The sequence below is a fragment of the Gracilinanus agilis genome, chromosome 3 (genome assembly GCF_016433145.1).
Source record: "Gracilinanus agilis isolate LMUSP501 chromosome 3, AgileGrace, whole genome shotgun sequence".
In the NCBI taxonomy this organism is placed as follows: Eukaryota; Metazoa; Chordata; class Mammalia; order Didelphimorphia; family Didelphidae; genus Gracilinanus; species Gracilinanus agilis.
The window spans coordinates 650,204,050-650,224,431 of record NC_058132.1 but is presented as its reverse complement, the minus strand read 5'-3'; the positions used below and the strand labels follow the sequence as shown (position 1 = coordinate 650,224,431).

At 55.7% G+C, this 20,382-nt stretch overlaps 1 protein-coding gene across 1 annotated transcript; it reads left to right on the top strand.

Annotated features, from left to right (window-relative positions):
- The first annotated feature begins 1,528 nt into the window (after nt 1-1,528).
- SCLY (selenocysteine lyase) lies at nt 1,529-20,211 on the top strand. The gene is made up of 12 exons (XM_044667679.1): nt 1,529-1,666; nt 2,340-2,452; nt 6,076-6,176; nt 6,705-6,891; nt 7,343-7,470; nt 8,492-8,656; nt 11,868-11,974; nt 16,508-16,544; nt 17,016-17,099; nt 17,240-17,339; nt 17,846-17,921; nt 18,457-20,211. The coding sequence occupies exons 1-12, from the start codon at nt 1,569-1,571 to the stop codon at nt 18,614-18,616; spliced, it is 1,356 nt and encodes a 451-aa protein (XP_044523614.1). The 5' UTR covers nt 1,529-1,568; the 3' UTR covers nt 18,617-20,211.
- The last annotated feature ends 171 nt before the right edge of the window (nt 20,212-20,382 follow it).

Below are 20,382 nucleotides of genomic sequence, written 5' to 3'. Positions count from 1 at the left end.
GGCCCCTATTTCCCACCCTTACCACTCTTCCACCTAGAAGCCAACACACAGGAGTTAAGAGTTAAAAAAAAAAAAAAGAAGAAGAAGAAGCAGTAGCACAGAGATCATCTTAAATCCGTAAGAGCTGATAAGCTCTCCAGGAGAAGAGGATCCTGGCCAGAATCCTATGGGATAAACCTGGATGAGGAGCCAGCAATGGAGAGTGAGGAGCCCTCTGATGGGCAGAAGAATCAACAGAGAATGCTGTCTGGACAACTTTGTTAAGGAAAGGAGGGTGACCAAAAGGGTTAGAGGCTGAGGAGAGGCCAAGGAGAATAAGGATTGAGGGCAAGACAATGGATTTAACCACTAAAGGGTCAATGGTCACGTTGGAGAGCAGAGGCACCCGTTGTCACTGGACTCCTTAAGGAGCTTAGCTCCAAGGGGCAGGGGAGATAAGAGATGATAGAAGGAAGAGACGGATGAATCAAGTAACGAGGGAGACACGAGCATCTTTGTAGGCAGAAAGGAATCGGCCAGTAGAGAGGGAGAGATGAGCAAAGTGATGAAGTGGGGATGGGTGCGTGGGGCAATTTAGTGGAGGAGATGGGGAAGGGAATGGGGCGCCACTTGGGCAGTTGGAGGGGACTAGGTTTAGGAGGCGATGAGATTCCGTGTTCTCTGAAATCCCTTCCAGCTCAAGGTCTGTGGTCCTGGGTGCAAACTTGGGTTCAAATTCAACCAGACACTGGCTAGCTGTGCGATCGTGGGCCAGTTATTGCTTTCTGCCTCAGTTCCCCCATCTGTAAAACGAAGGCCCCCCGGTAGCTGTGAGGACCTAATGAGATGTGACTTAGGAGTTCTGCGCATCTCTTAGTGCTACCCAAAACATGCTCTTCTAAAGCTACGGGCGCAGCTGAGGATGCTCTCTGGTGCCTCCGGGGGAATTTCTAGGACTCTTTAGAGCGAGCGTAGAAGGGTGGGGCTTGAGAACCTCGGTGCAAGCTTTGATTGGCTGAACTCAGCAATGCAATCTAATCATCGTGCTGCTCTCTCCGAGAAATGGTGGGGGCGGGCGGAAAAGTCTTGTGATGATTGGCTGGTGCGGTGGCGAAGCTAGCCAATCAGCTCTCGGATCGAGGATTTTCCCAACTCTTCCTCTTCCCTTGTTAGTTTCAGTCTAACTGTTTGGATGCAAAAGGACCATAAGGGTGATTGGCTAGCCTGGGGATCCCCAGCCAATCCAAGCTCCGACCGTGGCTTTCACGTCTGACTAGGCGAGGTCTGGACAGTAGCCGGGAGGAAAAGTCAATAGCGGAGCTAAGCTACGATGGGCGACACCCAGCCAATCATCTCTCGTACCGAGTTCGCCCGGCCCCACCTCCTTTCCTGAGCTGCCTGCCAGGGGCGGGGCTCTAAAGGGGGGGATGGGGAGGAAGGGAGGAGAACTGAGCGATGATTGGCTGGAGCAGTAGCCCTTCGCCAATCAGCGCGCCCCTCCTCTGCAACTGTCAGTCCAAGCTCTGAATAGAGCGGGTGGGAACGCGTGGAGGGGCTTCTTCCCCTGAGGCGCGAGTGAGCTACTAGGCATGGAAGAGGCGGCGGCGGCAGCGACTGTGAGAACGAGCTCGGGGAGCCCTCCTGTCCCCCGGGAAAGCGGCGGCGACAAGACCCAGCCCCATGAAAGGTGAGGGGGGGAGAAGAGGGAGGGGACAGGTGGGGGTCACCCCCGAGCAGGCCCGACCCCAGGAAGGCCCCGGCCCCTCTGCGGCGCCCTCATGAGCTGGGGCAGAGCCGGAGAGGCCCGGGAGGAGGCGATCCCAGACGTAGGACCAGGAACCTGAAGTCGGGGAAGCAAAGGCCGGGATTGTGGGGGCCCCCCTAGGCGTTGGGCTCCTCCTCCTCCTGGCCCCAGGGGCGCAGAAGCTGGGGGGGCTTCTTTCTCCTTGAGCGGAGGACTTCAAGCAGGGACTGACCCGACGATCACGAACCGGAGAGAACAGAGAACGTTCCTGTTGAGAGATCAGGTGATTCCGGGGCTGCTGGAGGTCCGTGGGGCACTCGCTGTGCCCTGCTGGTGCCCGTCTGGCGCCTCTCACTTGGGCCACTCCACTGGCCACTACCTGTCCTAGGCCAAGACCACGGACAGCTCACGCGGTCTGTCTACCTACTGCCTGGCTGCCAGTCATTTAGATAGGAATTGTTTGGTGCAAAGCCAAGCCCTGGGCTACCCCCGGGCTTACCGCTGCGCCTTGGTACCTGAGGTTACGCGTCTGAGCACCCCTAATCACTTTCTACCGGTGCCCCGCAGGTGGCCGCTCCGTTCTGCACGCTAACTAAACTGTGGTCCTGTTTTCCAGAAAGGTTTACATGGATTATAACGCCACGACGCCTCTGGAGCCAGAGGTCATCCAGGCCATGACGGAGGCCATGCGGGAAGCCTGGGGGAATCCCAGCAGCCCTTACCTGGCAGGTGAGGGACAAAGCCAAAAGCCAAGGGGCAGTCGCTGAGTCACCTCATGGTTTAGAATGGCTCGTTCTGGGGGCCGCAGCCTCTCTGCCTCTAAGGAGGGCAGCCAGTGGTCTCCCAAGTCCCAGGCATGGCCCTTTGAGCCCCTGTCCTGCAGCCTCACACTCCAGGGCTGCTTTGGTGGGATGACAGTCACTCACATGGGTCAAGGCATGGGGCACTTTTCACTCTTCCTGCCTTGTACAATCCAGGTCTGGGTGTGGATCCCTGAGGTCCCCACCTGGCTACTCCCTCTGCAGATGCTGATCTCACCCCATCATCCTTTGGTTTCTCATTCGTTTCTGGCCAACTTTTTTTTTTTTTTTTACATTTCTATAACAGGGAAAGCCTAGGATCCTAGACCTCAGAGGCATCCAGTTCAGTACCTTCAGGTTACAGCTAAGGAAAGGGAGGCCTAGTGTGGTCAGCTGACCCACCTGAGCCCACATAGGTATTTGAGCCCAGGCCTCTGCCTCCAGGACTAAGCTGCTTTTCACTTCCCAGGCACAGCTTGATCCTTATAGCTAGGAGTGACATTTAAGTGCATTTGGGAATAGTTTATCCATCACCTCAGTGGTTATATGTTGGGTTTTTACCTTAGCTGTAAGACATCTGGTTGTTATGGAAACTTAAAATGCAATAGTCTTGGGAGTTGTGACATAAATCAGGCTTTTTTTTTTTTTTTTAACCCTTAACTTCTGTGTATTGGCTCCTAGGTGGAAGAGTGGTAAGGGTGGGCCATGGGGGTCAAGTGACTTGCCCAGGGTCACACAGCTGGGAAGTGTCTGAGGCCAGATTTGAACCCAGAACCTCCCATCTCTAGGCCTGACTCTCCATCCAGTGAACACCCAGCTACCCCATAAATCAGGCTTCTTAACTGAATCCAAGGTCCTTTAGATACCATTTGGGGAGATTAATCTCCTTTATTTAAATGTTTGCTATAAAGACCAACTAAGGTAATAAGTTTTCTTTTCTTTTTAAAAATAACTCTTACTATGTATTGGTTCCAAGGCAGAAGAGTGATAAGGGTGAAGTGACCTGCCTAGGGTCATACAGCTAGAAAGTGTCTGAAGCCACATTTGAAGCCAGGACCTCCCATTTCCAATCTTGACAATCTCTCCACGGAGCCACCTAGCAGTCCCTAAGATAAGTTTTCTAAAGTCAGATATTTGTGTAAAATCTAAAGTATTTCGGGGCACTGAGTCTCCCTGGCTCTCAGGGACCCAAGGCCTTTCGAATGCCATTGCTGATCATTCCTGAATGCCCTTCTTAGTGGGCCTGGCAGCCTTCCCTGGGCTGGTGTCACAGACCTTGCCCAGAATCTTGCTTCTGATGTCTGTTTCGGTGGCTCCTAGGCGCAGCTTGCCATTGCATTCTGTAGAGACCAATAATTTGTTAATTGACCTGTCAAGACATCCCAACTGTAGTCAAGTGATTCTCTTGACTATCATAAGACAAAGGGAAGCTCCTGGCCCTGGTACACACCTATATTTGTAAGAGGTTATTTCTCAGCCCCTCCTTTGACCATCCCAAGACCTCTCCAATTGGTGGTAGCTAGTTAAGAGGTGCCCGTCCCACCCCTTGTCCTTCCCCAAACAGACTGGTGTGCTCAAAAAGCCTGCCTCCCGTTATTCATTACCAAATTCTGTTAAAAGGACACATTCCTTGGGATTCTGAAGGACAAAGAACAAAGCAGCAGCCCAGACCTAGGCATTCGTGGTCTTTCTCCCCAGTAGATAGGAATTTAGGAGATTCTCCTGATTCCACCCAGTTTATTCAGATTTATAGCCAAGGAATTAAATCCTGGGGAAAGGGATTTGCATTGTGAAATTGGGAAGGCCTGACTGACTCATCTATGGGAGGACTAATGGCCAGAGCTGCCATTTCTAGGGCCCCTGACCAGTTACAGGAGGGTCCCTGCAGCAGCCTCCTGGGGGAGGCAGTGCAAATGGTGTTCTATATATTTTTTTTAAACCCTCACCTTCCATCTTGGAGTCAATACTGTATTGGCTCCAGGGCAGAAGAGTGGTAAGGGTAGGCAATGGGGGTCAAGTGACTTAGCCAGGGTCACACAGCTAGGAAGTGTCTGAGGCCAGATTTGAACCTAGGACCTCCCGTCTCTAGGCCTGGCTCTCAATCCACTGAGCTACCCAGCTGCCCCCCATGGTGTTCTATTTTAAGAACAGGGAAACTGAGGTTCAGGGAGGTCAAATGAATGGCTGGTGGTAACTGATGATGCTGGTTCTGGAGTCCAGTGACTCCTCAGTCTGGTGATCTTCCCTTTAGAATTCAGCCTTAGCTGGCTCTTATGTTTTATGCAACTCCAGATTCACTCAGAAAATAATAAGAGGAAGCATTTATATAGCTCTCAAAGGTTGACCAATTACCAGACACAGATTCTCTCCTTTGTTCCTCCTGACAACACTTACAGGGTAGGGAGTGGAAGAAATGGAGGCCTAGAGGTTAAATCCAGGGCCACACAGCTAGCAAGTGTCAGAAGCAGGATTTGAACTCAGGTCTGCCGATTCTGAATTCAGTGGCTACCGACCGTGCTGCCAAGTTGTCACCTAAATCAGTAGAGAACATGTATTTTTCACCACTTAATGCATTCTAATTTCTAATTAACTATTGGTTGTCATTGGAAGGGTGTGGCCTGTGGTGCCCTTTGGAAGGTGTCCTTGTGGCCTATGCTGGCAGCACTGGCAGTGCCCCGAAGGCCAGCCCTGATCTTGGTGGGGGTCGCACTCCTAGGCCTTCAGGAGACCTGAGGAGCACTTAGAATCGGATGTCTCCCCAAGAGATCAAATGGGAACCAAGTAGATAACAAATGGAAATGAGTGTGTGAGACAGACAGAAATAGAGACAGAGTCAGAGACTCTCGAGAGACAAGAGACAGAAAGTGAGGGAGGGAGGGAGAGATAGAGACACGGGAGGGAGGGAGAGAGATGAGACAGAGAGAAAGAGAAGGGGTGTGGGGGAGGAGAGAGAGAATGACTGACCGAGAAGCAGGAGGGGCCCCAGCCAGGTGTGAGAGGGACAATAGGGTCTTGGGGTCCCGGCCTCTTCGGCCCCTTTGCCTGGGATGATGGGTCACTCGGGACTTTTTTTAAATAATTCACCCGGAATTCACCCATGAGCTTAGGGGCATGGTGACTCCTCTGTAGACTTGGGCCTGAACTTGGTTACCATCCACTTTCTTTACTCCTTCTTGGATCCTTTGGTGCCCTGAGGTGCCTCATCGCGGCACAGAGATGCCCAGCGGGGCAGGCACTCCCGAGTAGCTGAGGCTAGATAGACCGGGCCAGCCTGATCTTGTCTGGAGAGGCTCACCCCTACGGAAGGCCTCTGGTGCCTCATGAAGCTCATTGGCCAAAGCAGCTCTCCGGAGCCCTGGCTGGGGTGGGGGAGTGGGGGAGAGGCCCCGCCCGATGGTCTTGGGGGCCAATCCCCGAAGCTGCCTTCCCCCCCCCCCCCCCCCATGCCCCCCTGCGGAGCCCAGATTCTGGGCATGGAGGACTCTGGTAAGCACGCCCCACCCAGCTCCTAAGGGCAATCCCCGCTGATTTTTTTAATGATTTCTTTTGAAGGTAGAAAGGCCAAAGAGATCATCAACGCGGCCAGGGAGAACTTGGCCAAGATGGTGGGCGGGAAGCCCCAGGACCTCATCTTCACTTCGGGGGGCACAGAGGTGAGGGCTTTCTCTGATGATGAGTGGAGGTCTAGGTGATGAGAGGAGTCTAGGGCCTGGCTCGTCCCCCAGGCATTTAGTAAGCTCCTAGGGTATACTCTGCGCTGGGCTGGGTGCTGCGGCAGCTGCAGAAGCTGCAGATCAGGTTAGAAAGTCCCGGACCCCAGGCTTCTGCAGCCTGAGAAGGGTCCCCGAGGCATTATGGGAGTCTGCGGCTTCCCTGGAGGGTGGGAAACACAGCAGGCGGTGGGAGCGGGTTGGAGACTCGGGAAACCGCGACATCGAAGTGGGGGATGGGCGGGTGTTGAGTGAACCGAGGCCTCCTGAGGCTCTGGAGAGGAGGCCGGGGCTGCCACTGCCCTCCCTCAGGCCGGGATCCTGCTCCAGGCAGCCTCGCTGGGTTTCCTCTCTGGACGTGAGGGCCGGCGCCCGGGCCTCCGCCTTCCTCTGGAGCTCTGAGCCGGGGTGCTGCAGGATGGGAAGCTCCGAGGCCGAAGCAATGCGGGTCCCGCTCCGCTCCCTCCCTAGGCGAACAACCTGGTGATCCACTCCTCCGTGAAGCTGTTCCAGGAGAGCCAGCGGGGACGACAGGACGGGCCGGCCGAGCAGCCACTAAGCCTGGGCCGCGGGGCCAAGCCGCACATCGTCACGTGCTCGGTGGAGCACGACTCCATTCGCCTGCCCCTGGAGCACCTGGTGAAGGAGCGCGCGGCAGGTGAGTGCACGGAGGCTGGCCGCCCGGAGTCCCAGGCCCTGAAGCGCCAGCCCGATGGACAGCACTTGGCCGGCTCTCATTCATTCCCCGAACCTTTCACCGAGCATGCGCAGAGCTCGGGACTGTCCTGCTGGGTGTCCCGTGGGGAGACAGAGCCTGGCCGGTTCTTGCGCTTCCTGGGCTCATTCTCCAGAGGGAGCGAAGGTCCCGGGGTCCCATGACAGGTGGGGAAACTGAGGAAGCCCTGATTACTGCAGCACCGTCGGTAGAGAGGAATCACCCGCCCCAGAGCGGAGGGCAGGGAGGGCTCCCCGAGGCAGGGCTTGGAAAGAAGTAGGAAGTGGGGTCCGGAAGGGAGGGCGGGCTGTGAGAACCCGGGGGTGGAGCCCCCGAGGGTGGCGGGCCAGACGCGTGACCAGCGCCCGAGCTCTGACCCTCGGCCATCCCGCAGAAGTCACCTTTGTGCCCGTCTCGAAGCTGAACGGTCAAGCGGAAGCGGATGACATCCTGGCTGCCATCCGGCCCTCCACCTGCCTCGTGACCGTCATGCTGGCCAACAACGAGACGGGCGTCATTATGGTAAGCCAGGCCGGGAGAGCGCCGCGACTGACGGGGAGGGAGGCTCCTTCCGCCTCGTGCCTCGTCTTCCTCCCGGCTCCTCCAGGCCGCCGCCTGGTCAGGGCTCTCCCGGCCCGTGTCTCGTGTGGAATGTCCGGGCACTGGCATCTCAAGCGGGGAGGGAGCCCCAGCTGCCCCGCAGTGGCTGGCGCCTAGCGGACGCTTGATGCACGCTTGCTGACTGGCTGATTGGCCAGATCTCCTGGGGGCTTCCCCAGCAATGGCGATTTCCGAGGCCAGTCAGGAGCGGGAGGGGAACCTTCGAGTCGCCGTCACTGGCATTTCTCTCATTCTGAGGGATCTGGGCATGTCCTGCCCTTTGACCCGTTATCGATTAGGTAGCGGGTGGCTCGTACTCCTATCTGTTCGATTTCTTCACCATGATGATGATGATGATAACTGGCACCTTTCATGAGTGCTTACACTGGTCCAGGCGCTGTGCTAAGTGCTTTACAATCCTTACCTCTGTGTGCCTCCAGACAATCCTATCAAGGGGGCGCTGGATAACCCCCACTTACAGATGAGGAAACTGAGGTAAACTGAGTCTGAGGCCAGATTTGAACTCAGGTCTCCCCAACTCTGGCCCAGGCTTAGAAATGATTCCTTTGTCAGAAATTTACTGCAAACGCTTCCTCGGCTACTTTTTTCTCTTCTAATTCTAGCCGTATTGGTTTTTTCACTGCTGCGAGCCACATTTCCCATTCTGTTTTCCTTTATCTCCAACCCCAATTTTCAGGTTCTCCCCCTCACTGGGTTAGTCCCGAGTCTCTTCCCCATAAATGGCTCCCGATGCTCCTTTGCTTTGTTTGTGACTAGATCTTTTATTGTCTTCCCTGTGGCGGGTGAGGCTGGCCTAACCCCTTCTTGTTTCCTGGCACTTCGGGCCCAGGGATGGGTCCTTCTTCCATTCGCCCCTTCCGGCTGCTTTTGGCTTAGAGCCCGAAACCCCTGGAGCTTCAGGCCTCTTCTGTCTCCTTTCCAGCCCGTCTCAGACATCTGCCGCCGAATCAAAGCCCTGAACCAGAGCCGGGCAGCCTCAGGGCTGCCGGGCATCCGTGTGCACACCGATGCAGCCCAGGCTTTGGGCAAGAGGCGAGTGGATGTGCAGGAGCTGGGGGTGGATTACCTCACCATCGTGGGCCACAAGGTAAAGGGTCTGGGAGCTCTGGCTCATGCTCCATCCCCTCCAAGTCAGGTTCTCCAACAAGTCATTGTCTGCCCTCTATTTAAAGATAATTACAAGGGGGCAGCTGGGTAGCTCAGTGGATTGAGAGCCAGGCCTAGAGTCGGGAGCTCCTGGGTTCAAATCTGGCCTCAGACACTTCCCAGCTGTGTGACCCTGGACAAGTCACTTGACCCCCATTGCCCACCCTTACCACTCTTCTGCCTTGGAGCCAATACACAGTATTGACTCCAAGACGGAAGGTGAGGGTTTAAAAAAATAATAAATAATAATAAAGATAATTACAGCCCAGGGAACTCTCAGGTCTTTTAATACCTTTTTAATGGGGTGATTAGGAAAGGAAAACCAATGCTGCCCATTCGTTTTTCCAGCTTTCAGGGTTTTTTTGTTTTTGTTTTTGTTTTTATACCCTTCCCTCCTGTCTTAGACTCAGTTCTGAGTATTGTTTCCAAAGCAGAAAAGCGTTAAAGGCTTGGCCACTGGGGTCGAGGGACTTGCCCAGGATCACACAGTGGGGAAGCATCCAAGGTCAAATTTGAACCCAGGACCTCCTGTTCCCAGGCCTGGAACTTTCTCCACTGAGCTGCCTCTGCTTCTGCTTCTTTGATCACCTCTGGCTGATTGATCAGACCTGGAATGGGTCCCCAGCAGATTTCATGGCATTACCCCAGATCATTCCAAAAAGCAGAGAGAATCCTTAGGGTTGGAAGGGACTTGTTCAAACTCCCCACCACCACCACCACCCCCTACATTTACAGACAAGGAAACAGGATCCCAAGGCAGGACATGAATATAGGAATAAAAATAACATCCACCACTTACAGAACCCTAAGATTTGTAAAACAGTTGGTCCATTTTCTCATTTGAGTCTCACGGCAGCCCTGTGGCAGTGGGTACAACAGTTAAGACTCTCCCCATTTTCCAGAGGAGGAGACTGAGACTGAGAGACCAAATATTTCGTCATTGGGCCACACAACTAGTGTGGTCAGGAAGAATTCAAACCCAGGTCTTAGCGAATCCAAGGCGAGCTCTCAGAAACGATTCCCTGTTTGGGAACGTTTTATAAAACCATTTTAAGCTACTCCACGTTACTCCCTGAATCTGGAGGCGAGGGGAATATTCCCAGTGCCCTGCAGTACCCATTGGAGAGGCCAAAAGACAGAGGCCAGAGCCCACAGAGCCTGGGTAAGAAGGATCCTGGGAATTTCGGCCTGTTTTTAGTTTATGGAAGTGTGGTTTGGTTTTGGTTTTCTCTGTGGTAATGATCATAGTGACGCCTTCGAGTGGCCGAGGGCCTCCGAGGTCCCCGGCCCGAGCACGGACTGAGCCAGGATCCTCTGGGAGGCACAAGACATAGAAGTGGAGCCCCCAGAAGCCCCGGGCAGGTCACTTAGATAGTCTGGGTCCCGGCTCTTCTGTCAGTAATCTGCTTGTTCGGTCATTGATGGAGAGAGGAAGAGCTAGAGAAGGGAGAAAAACAGAGAGAAGAGAGACTTCCTGCTTCCTGCCTTCCCACTGGCCAGCCACTGAAAACTCTTGGCCATCTGCACTTCCAGGGGCTGCCATGGGCTCCCCAGAAGAGCCCCTGCTCCCACTGGCTAGTCTCCTTCTCTAAAGTTGGCCTCCCTGCCACCTTCTGGGGCCACAGATGTCCCCTGGAGGCTGGACATGAGGCCCTTCTGCAGCCTCACTGCCTCCTCTGGAGACACCCCAGCTTCTTAATGTCTTTCCTAGAAGGAGGCACCTGAGCGGCACCTCATCCTTGAGGTAGAACCCCCTTTTCTTCCCAGATGCTCACTAAGTACCCCATAACTTGGCGGTTTTTAATTGGGAGTCCCCTTGCCTTTCTCCAGCCCCGTGGCCCCCTCCCTTTCTGCAGGAGCTTGCCCAGCCACCAGCTCTGAGCCCCTGGGCATGCGGTCAGCCAGGTCCTGTGGCCTGAATTGATTCAGGGAAGCCAGGCTGGTTTGTTGACTGTCTGGATTTATCACGAGCATCGATTCCTCACTAGCCGTGCTGCCTCTCTTCTTTACAGGCCAAAGATCATTCTCTTTGGCAGAGAAACAGAGACAGAATGGCCGTCCTCTTTGCCCCATGGAAATGGTTTCCCCTCGGAACAGCAGAATTTTGCTCCTTGCAGTTTTCCACCCTCTTGGGATGACTTTACCTGTTTGACTCTAGTCCATGGGATTCTCCTTGTGGCCATTCTGAGGCCCTTGGCATCTGCTCCCCTAGAATGTAGGGGTGCAGGCAGGAATAGCACCCTGCTCTCCCTCCTGTCTCAAACTTTTTTTAATTTTTATTTTAAACCCTTAACTTCTGTGTATTGGCTCCTAGGTGGAAGAGTGGTAAGGCTGGGTAATGGGGGTCAAGTGACTTGCCCAGGGTCACACAGCTGGGAAGTGGCTGAGGCTGGATTTGAACCCAGGACCTCCCATCTCTAGGCCTGACTCTCCATCCACTGAGCTACCCAGCTGCCCCCTCAAAAACTCTTAAGTGGGAGTACTCACCCCCACCCCAGGTCCCAATGTCCCACCCCAGGTAGGGAGACTCAGATCCACAAAGAGAACTCCGCACTGTTGATACTTCCACCTTTGGAAGGATTAAATGTCATCAGGGCGAGCCAGGAAGTTGTCGATGTTCTGCTTTTGGCAGAGAGAATGAGGGAGGGACAGGGGTGATGGGGGGGAGAGAGACAGAGACAGAGAGAGACAGACAGGGACGGAGAGGAGACAAAAGACTGAGCAAGAGGGAAAGAGAGGGAAAGAGGAAGACAGGAGGGAAAGAGAGAACACTGGGCAAAGGTCACCCACACTGAAGCCCTCCCTTCCTCCCTGTGACATTAAGCTTGTCAGGTGTGGCATCTGTTTTCCCAGCTCCTTCCCTTCCCTCCTTCTGTCTAGGTGGGCTCTAACTCACCTGATGGTCCAATCTCCTCCTTTAACAGATGGGGAAACTGAGGCCAGGACCACAGAGGGAGTAGGTGGCAGGGCCAGGCTGTGCCCTGGATGCATCCCTTAGTGCTGTCCCACCTGGGGATCTCTGGGGGTGTCCCATACACATATCAGTTTCCCCGGCCAGTGTAGGGTTGTGTCTGTATTTATCCTTGGTGGGAGCACTAGAGATGTGCCAAGACGGGGCACTGCAGTAACCCTTTGGAATGGTTTCACCCTAGTTCTACGGTCCCCGGATCGGAGCGCTGTATGTGCGAGGCCTGGGAGTCGTCACCCCTCTGCGCCCCATGCTGTTTGGAGGTGGGCAGGAGTGGAGCTTCAGACCAGGGTGAGGCGGGAAGGCAGGGTGGGCTCCTTCTGGGTGTCCCCCAGGGTCGGGGGCCTTGCTAGCCTTACTTTGCTGGCTCTGCTTCCCAGGGGGAGGATGGTTTCTGTTTGGGGCAGGAGTCGTCTGTGGGAAGTGCCAGAGTGGATGGGGGGGGGGGGGTTCATCCTCATGAACTCGGCCTCAGATGGACGTTTCCCCAAATGGGCAAGATCCAAGAAAGAGCAGGGCCTCCATGGGGAGCCCCGAATGAGTCTGCCCAGCATGGCTGAGGTGGAAAATTGACTGCGGGGCCCCAGGGCCAGGCCTGGCCTGCTCTGGTCGGCTCTCAGGCCTTCTCTGGCTCTCCTGGGTTAATAGCTGAGGCTCCCTGTTATATTTTAGAATTTGAATCCTTCTCCTTCCATGCTCCCTGCAGTGAAGACCCTTCCCTCTCACAAGGTAGCATCAAATCAGCCTCTCGGCATGGGCTGCGTCCTCTGGGGCTGCCTCCAAGGAGAGGTCGGCCATCGCCTTAGTGCAGCTCCAAAGGCTTCCCTCCCTCCTTCTTCCACTCTGCCACAGCCTTCACATCAGGATTAACGAATTCTCGGGATTGTTCCCTCCCGGGGTCAGTGGTTTGTTCCCAGCCGTTTGACCCGAACAATCCTTGACCCGCTGACAAGACGGCCATTGGCTGCAGGGAGCCTGCGATGGTGGGCCTCAGTGGCGAGCCTTGGGGCCAGCCCGTCGTCCTCAGGCTCTCCCTGCTCTCGCTCTCTTGCAATGACTGAATGGATTCCACATTTGTTGCTCCATGTCCGGAGTCTGTTTTATAGCCAGAAAGCCTAGAAGAGCCTGTGTAGGAAGTGGGGGCTTGGGGGACGTTGGCCCCAAGGCCCATCGTTCTTCTTTTGAAGAGCAGAGAGCCCCGAGGAGGCCGCAGGCTAATGAGAGGGGGTCGGATGCTGGAGACACTTTCATTTCCTGCCTCAGTCATGCTAGACCACATCCTCAGAATGTGTCTGGAGGTGAGGCGGGGCCAGAAGTGGCCTTAGGTGATCGGACGGCAGGCCAGCCTAGCTCCAAGAAGCCAAGCCTTTTCTGTAGCAGCAGCTCTTGGGGCCGGGTCTCTGACTTAAGCGTTAGGGCTGGACAAGAGCTTGGAGGCTGGCTCCTTTTGTCATGAACTGATTGGCCCAAAGGGCACCCATCGGACAGGACAGCCCTCGGGCCAGGCCTGGGCCCACATCAGCTCTGTGCTGCCCAAGCTGGCTTTAACCAAGGCTTGTCTCGCTGGCCCTTCTTAGCTTTGCCCTGGTTCCCACGTAGCCTTGCAGGCTCCGTTCCCACATCCCAGTTTTGCTTGTCCAGAGGATAAGAATTTTCCTACTTGTTCTTGCTATTCCTTTTTACCACCCTATTCCAGTCTCTGTAGAGCCAGGCTCAGTAATCTCCAGGCGCCCCGTCACCTCCAGGATCACACAGGAAATCCTGTTTGACGTCTGACATCCTTCATAATTCAGCCCATCCTCCCCTGCACTCTTTTTTTTTTTTTTTAAATAACCCTCACCTTCCTCTTGGAGTCAATACTGTGTACTGGTTCCAAAGCAGAAGGATGGTAAGGGTGGGCAATGGGGGTCAAGTGACTTGCCCAGGGTCACACAGCTGGGAAGTGTCTGAGGTCGGATTTGAACCCAGGACCTCCTGTCTCTAGGCCTGGCTCTCCATCCACTGAGCTACCCAGCTGTCCCCTCCCATGTACTCTTCTGTCTAGTGACACTGGCTTCCTTGCTGCACCCCCAACTAGGACTGCCCCCCATTTCCCCCCCACACATACTTTGTTCATTTTTCTCTGGCCATCTGACCCTCACACCCACGATGCTCTCCATCCTCCCCTCCACTGCCTGGCTTCCGTGGCTCCCTTCAAGGCTTGCCCAAAGCCTGCCATCTTGATTTCCACAGAGAAATAGACCAGAGAATTCAAAAAACCTCCGGTTGAACAGACGTTTTCATTGCTAAGCCTGGCGCCCCCATAATGTACAGGGACCCAGAAGGGAATGTTTTCATCGTTGTTCCCCATCTCTCACCCCGTCCCTTGTCTGACCAATATTTCCTCCTGACTGAGCTCCACATTCCATGAATGTCAGTTCAGTTTGACAAGTCTGGGAAGTCCTGGTGGAATTTCGTTTCCCAACTTTGGGGGAGGAAGACGGAGGCTTGGCACGGACTCTCCCTTCTCTGTGCTGGTTCTCTCAGAGAGACCTTGCCAGGGCTTGGGGCAGAGGAGGGGTGGCTGTCACGCCTCCCACCTTCCCCCTCCCTGGTTGCTGTGCTCCGCCCCTGGGTGGGGTTCCTTCCACCCTCTAGCCGGGACAATGCCTGCACCACCACACCTCTGAGGTTGGGTTTCTGGCTTGGTTCCTCCCCTCAGCTTTCCACCTCAGAGCTTCCCAGTGCTGCTGTTCTCCCGGAAGGTCACCTCAGGGCCTTGGGCCTTCCTCTCCTCTGTCCACAGCTGGAACATTGAACTTTTGCCCATTGACATTTTTAAAATTAGTTAATTTTTTTTTTAAATCCTCACCTTCCGTCTTGGAGTCAATACTGTGTATTGGCTCCAAGGCAGAAGAGTGGTAAGGGTAGGCAATGGGGGGCAAGTGACTTGCCCAGGGTCATACAGCTAGGAAGTGTCTGAGGCCAGATTTGAACCTAAGACCTCCTGTCTCTAGGCCTGGCTCTCCATCCACTGAGCTACCCAGCTGCCCCCGTAATATGCATTCTTGACATCGCTTCATATACAGATTGGTCTTCAGTTGGGCTGGGCTTCCACCCCCTGAGTGCCTTTCTTTGGCCCTCTGCAGGCTAGTTCAGGATTGTTGGGTTCTAAGATCCCCTGTCACGTCACCCCAGGTAGTCCTGATCTAGAATCTACTGAGGAAAAGCACATTGGGGCTCATGGGAAGCTTGCGGTCAGTGAACATGTCAAGACGGGAAACTTGCATAGACCAAAGACCTCTCCCCCACACTGGGACCGTGCCCAGGGCAGTGTAGACTTAATCTAATTATCACACTGCCATTCCCACCTCCTGATGCAGAGGGCTCAGAAGGAGGATACTTGTTTGGACACAGCTGGGGGGGGGGGGAGGGCTAGGTTTTTCTTGACTGTGAATTTGTTTTAAAAGAGTTTTGTTTCTCTCTTTTTCAGTGAGGGTGGGGGAAGGTGAGAGGAAGAGAAAACATGCCTGTTATTTTTTTTAAACCCTTCCCTTCCATGTTAGACTCAATAGTACATATTGGCTCCAAGGCAGAAGAGTGGTAAGAGCTAGGCAATGGGGGTCAAGTGACTGGAGGTCCTGGGTACACATCTGAACTTTTTTTTTTTTTTATAACCTTTACCTTCCATCTTAAAATCAATACAAGGGGGGTGAGGGGGGGGGGGGGCGCAACTGGGTAGCTCAGTGGATGGAGAGTCAGGCCTAGAGACGAGAGGTCCTGGGTTCAAATCTGGCCTCAGACTCTTCCTAGCTGGGTGACCCTGGGCAAGTCACTTGACCCCCATTGCCTAACTCTTACTACTCTTCTGCCTTGGAACCAATACACATTATTGATTCTAAGACAGAAGGGAAGGATTTAAAACCTTTTAATTAAAAGAACTGCTCAGTCCCCCAGATTTGATCCTTCCCCACTTTTCCCTATTCAGCCGTGGGCCCAGCTTATTCATACACACTCTCCCTGCCCCCCTCCCTCCAAGTTGCCATAAAAAGACAATCTGATGTTGCTTCCAGGCTGGGGAAGATTTCCAGCCTCCGCCACCCCTCCCCCCAATACCTTTTTAATCTTATACCAACCCCTCCATTTTTCTACCCAGATTTCCTTTAACCAGAGAAACTACTTTTCATTCTCAGATTAGAGGGAAAAGGATTAAGATACAAAGGCTTTCTTGAGACCCCATTGTAGTGGGAACAGTTTGCCAACAAATCTGAGAGGGACACACACACCTTCTGCTGACCACCGAGCCTTCCTTGGACAAGATGGGGGTAGGGAGGGATCTTTCCTTTGCAGCTGTTGGAGGAGGAACAGAAGGAGGAGGAGGAGGCGGCTTGGGAGGACAGGAATGGCCCTGGCCTTTGGACTCGGGTTTGTGGGCTTTAGGGAGCAGCAAAGGGGGAAGCTCAGCCTCTAGTGGTGTGTGAGTAATGCGTTTTACTGTAATAAAGTTGTTCTCATTTATTTTTAATTTTTTTTTATTTTTTAAACCCTTAACTTCTGTGTATTGGCTCCTAGGTGGAAGAGTGGTAAGGGTGGGCCATGGGGGTCAAGTGACTTGCCCAGGGTCACACAGCTAGGAAGTGTCAGAGGCTGGATTTGAACCCAGGACCTCCTCTAGACCTGGCTCTCCATCCAGCTGCCCCCAAGTTCTTCTCATTTAAAGTATCCTGTAAATCTAAGGAATGAAGCTTTACTGCATCCACAGGCATTTGTGCAAAGGGAGGGAGAGCTACAGGCCTTTGGTGGGCCGGGAAATGGCCCATTTGATACTGAGCGTGTTTCTTTCAGGACGGAGAACACTCCCATGATTGCTGGGCTTGGAAAGGTGAGAAAGAAAGGCTGGGGGGGGGGGGGAGGCTGCCCCATGGAGGTTTGGTGCCTGGGCAGCAAGGGTGGTCTAAGGAATGGCCAGGGGATTTTACCCGAATCCCAGAGATTCAGAAACACTGCTTGCCTTGATTTGAATTGTGGACTTCCTGGATTGGGGGACGCCTGTGCAAGCAGTTCTTCCATTTCCCAGCTCCCCCCTGCCTTAAAGGCCCGGCCTAGAGTCTGGGGGAACCTGTGCATGGGAGCCTCCCCCAGCAGGGCCTCCAGACAAGGGCCTTCGGGAAATGGAAGAGGCCACAGACTCGTTTAGCTACCCCCCCCTTACCTCCCCCTTAATATCGTGTGTTTTAGCCTCCTCTCTTTAAGTCGGCCTTGCCCGGCCGCCTCCCTCTCGCTCAGGTGCCTCCACTTTGACCTGGGGGCGCCGGCACTGACCGGGGGTCCGCCATGTTTTCCGGGCACGCAGGCAGCCGAGCTGGTGAATCAGAACTGCGCGGCGTATGAAGCCCACATGAAGAAGATGCGGGACTACCTGGAGGAGCGGCTGCAGGTGAGCGCAGGCGGGGCTCCTGAGGGGGCCCATTACAGTGATGCGGGGGCGGCGGCCCCCCTTCCCATCTGACCCAAGGGGCTGGGGGGGGGCGGGAGGCCGCTCCTCGGGGCGCTTCCTGAGCCGGGCCGTCTGTCCAGGCCGTGTTTGAGAAGAGAATCCACCTGAACAGTCACTTCGAGGGCTCCGATCGGCTCTCCAACACGTGCAACTTTTCCATCTCCGGCCCACACCTGCAAGGTGCCTGGCAGCCCCGCCCCGCCCCCCTAGTGTCCAGCCCCGCCGGCCGCCCAGGATGCTGGGAAAGACGGCCGCATCGCCCTTTTGTTCGGCCCCGCCCCGAGGAGACCCAAGAGGCAGCTGCCCTCCTTTTACAACCCACGGGCCGGGCAATAGAAACGGACCCCTCCCCGGCCCGGAGAAAGAAAGCTGCTTCCCCTCCCCCTTCTCCCCCGCTGCTTCTCCCACCTTCCAGGCTGCCCAGGCAGGTCTTACTGGGCTCCGCAAGAATCCCGTTTCTAGCTGCAGTCGGAGCCTTCCAGACTAGTGGGGTGCCTGGGCTGGGGCCAGGGAGACCCTAGGGCTGGAGGGGGAGGGGTTCACCTGCCCCCAGAAGAAAACAGGGCGGGGCTGGGGTGGAAAGACGGACCCCCCTCGGGGGCGGGGCTTGTCCTGGGAAGTTGCACTTTCAATTAGTAACTTGATTGCTTGTCTGTCTGTGTGTCTGCGTGGACTGTCTTGTGCAGGCCGGGTGGTGCTGGCTCGCTGCGGGACGCTCCTGGCCAGCGTGGGTGCGGCTTGTCACTCGGACCAGGGCGACCTGTGAGTATTCTTTGCAGAGGCGTTTTCTCGGGGGCGGGGATTGACAGGGCAGCTCCTCCCCACCAGGAAGAGGACTTGGGGTCGCTCAGGGAGCCTTCCCCAATAGCCTTGGGGGCCCGGACCAGGGAAGGCAGTTGCTCCAACGCACAGTGTGGCAGTCCCTGGCCTCACTCGAATCCAGACCTTCCCGCCCCGACCTTCGGGGTCTCCACTAAGGCCTGGGGAGTCCCGAGAGCTCGAGAGGTGCCTTCAGTGCTTCCCCCCCTCCTCCCCCGCCCCCTTGCTGGGAGACACTGGTGAGGGCCGTATCACGGACGGCCCGAGCTGGAACCCTGCCCAGGAAGCCCACCGGGTCCAGAGTCTGGCCTTTTGGGGCTCAGAGGGAAGCGCGGGCCTCACCGAAGGTGGGAAGGGGGGGGGTGCAGCCCCTCGAAAGGTGGCCTGGATCCAGCCTCGAGCTGGGCGCGCAGCCGTGCCCCGACGCCCCCGGTGGAGGAGGGGGAGGGCAGTAGGCCATCGCCCCTTTGCCTTCCAGGCCGTCGCCCATCCTGCTGAGCTGCGGCATCCCCCTGGAGGTGGCCCGCAATGCCATCCGGCTCAGCGTGGGCCGGACCACCACCCGGAAAGACGTGGACCTGGCCGTGGAGGACCTGAGGCAGGCGGTCACCCAGCTGGAGAAGGGCTCGGCCTCCTAGAGCCCCGCGCTGCCTCCCTCCTCCCTGCCTTTGGAGGAGAAGGGCAGCGCCTGCTCCACTCAGACTAACCCCCAGTCAGAATAGAGGATCCATAGCTCTGGACCCAGCTGTGAAGCTGCTGGTTCTGTGGCTGCCTGGGGGGAGGGGTCAGGGTGGAGCCTGAAGAGCGCCCTCCCCCTTCGAGGAGCCACGCCCACCGCCTCCCCCCTGCAGCCTTTCAGAAAGAGAAAATCCAGGCTTTCGCAAATCCAGGCTTTCGCACCCAGTGCCGGGCATGGGTTTGAGGAGGGATATTTCCCCAATTTGGAGTCCCATCAATTCCCAGCTTGGAATGAAACGCAGGTCCAGCTCCGGGAGGCCCAGCCTAATATTAGGCCGAGCCCGATGGGAAGCGCCTTCGTTCCGTGTCTTCAGGGCCAGGGATGCCATTTCTCATAGGAAGCCTTCGGGCTCAGGATTCAGCATTGAAGCCTTTGGCGCTCTACAAGGAAAAGCAGCTTCGTCTGTGCCGTGGAGCCGCCACGAGTGCCAAAGACTGCCCTTTCCCCTTCCTGTCCGGCCACCCCCAGTCAGCCTCCCCCTCCCCCCACTTCCTCTTCTTCTGTTCTTGGGAACCTCATTGCTGGTGCTGGGGGCACTGAGGAAAGGAGCACCCAACTGCCTCCTCCTGGCGCCATGGCTCTGCGGCCTGCTGTGGCCCAGCCTGGTGCCCCGAGGCCCTGGAGAGAGTGTTCTGTGCGGTGCCAGGAGTCCCGGCCTCTCACTAGCGTTTGTGACCGCTGGAGGGGATCTTGGGGGAGGGAGGGCTACATCCCATCTGACATAGGAGAACTCCATCACGCAGCTCCTCACAAGATGTCACTTCTGAAGAGCAGGAACCCACTGGAGGGGGCCGCTGTGTGGGTCCTCCAGCAGGCTCTGGTTCATCCCTGACTCCAGTGTCCGTAGGAGGATGCAGAGGGAGCTACCCCCGGAAGATGAGCCCAGGGATTCCCAGGAAGGGGTCCTTTCCTGGGCCTGCTGGGCTTTCTGCCAGCGTTCCCAGCCTCTAGGCAGCTTTTGATCCAAGTGAACCTCTAGGAAGCTTCTCTTTGAGCCCAGGAAGAAAAAACAAAAAAACAGGCATTTTACTGTCACTTGGAGAGCACCAGCTGCTCCCTAACTTGCCACTTCTGCCAGGTAAGCCCCTGTTATTGCCACGTGGTTCAAGGAATCACTCCCCACCCACAATTCCAAGGAACCTCTCCCCACCCGCACCAGTGGAGGCCAAGGGCCAGGAGGATCACCCAAGGAAGCTGGCGTGGACTCTTCTTGCTTCTTGTGAGGGCAGCGGGGCTTGGCAGAGCCAGGCCTGGCATCCTCACCCATGCTTGACCTCAGCCTTTGGCCTGGGCTCTTCCATAGGATCTTCCTTCAGATTGTATACCGAGGGAAGAGCTGATCTAAAGGTCTGGGGATGCCGCTTTGACCTGTGTTATGGGTGAGGGATCTACATTGAACCATTTCCAACACATCCTTACTGAATCTCCCAAGCGGGCCACCTTGGCTCAGCACTGCTTGGTGATTTCTCCATTAATAAAATACACTTCTGCGAATGTTCTAGAGCCGTGGCCTGCCTGTCTCCTGGGCCCAGATCCTGGGTGCGGGGGATCCCTCCTGGGGGCACAGAAGGGTCTTCATTGATGTTGGCTGAGGGAGGACTCATGCTGGGGAGATCATCTCTGTTCTCAAGCCTGTGCTTTCCCCCCTCCACCCCCCCCCACCCC

Coding starts and splice junctions, on each gene's coding strand:
- SCLY (XM_044667679.1), top strand. CDS start 1,569: ATGGAAGAGGCGGCGGCGGCAGCGACTGTGAGAACGAGCTCGGGGAGC. Junction 8,657..11,867: donor TCACCATCGTGGGCCACAAG/GTAAAGGGTCTG, acceptor GTTTCACCCTAG/TTCTACGGTCCCCGGATCGG. Junction 17,340..17,845: donor CTCCGGCCCACACCTGCAAG/GTGCCTGGCAGC, acceptor TGTCTTGTGCAG/GCCGGGTGGTGCTGGCTCGC.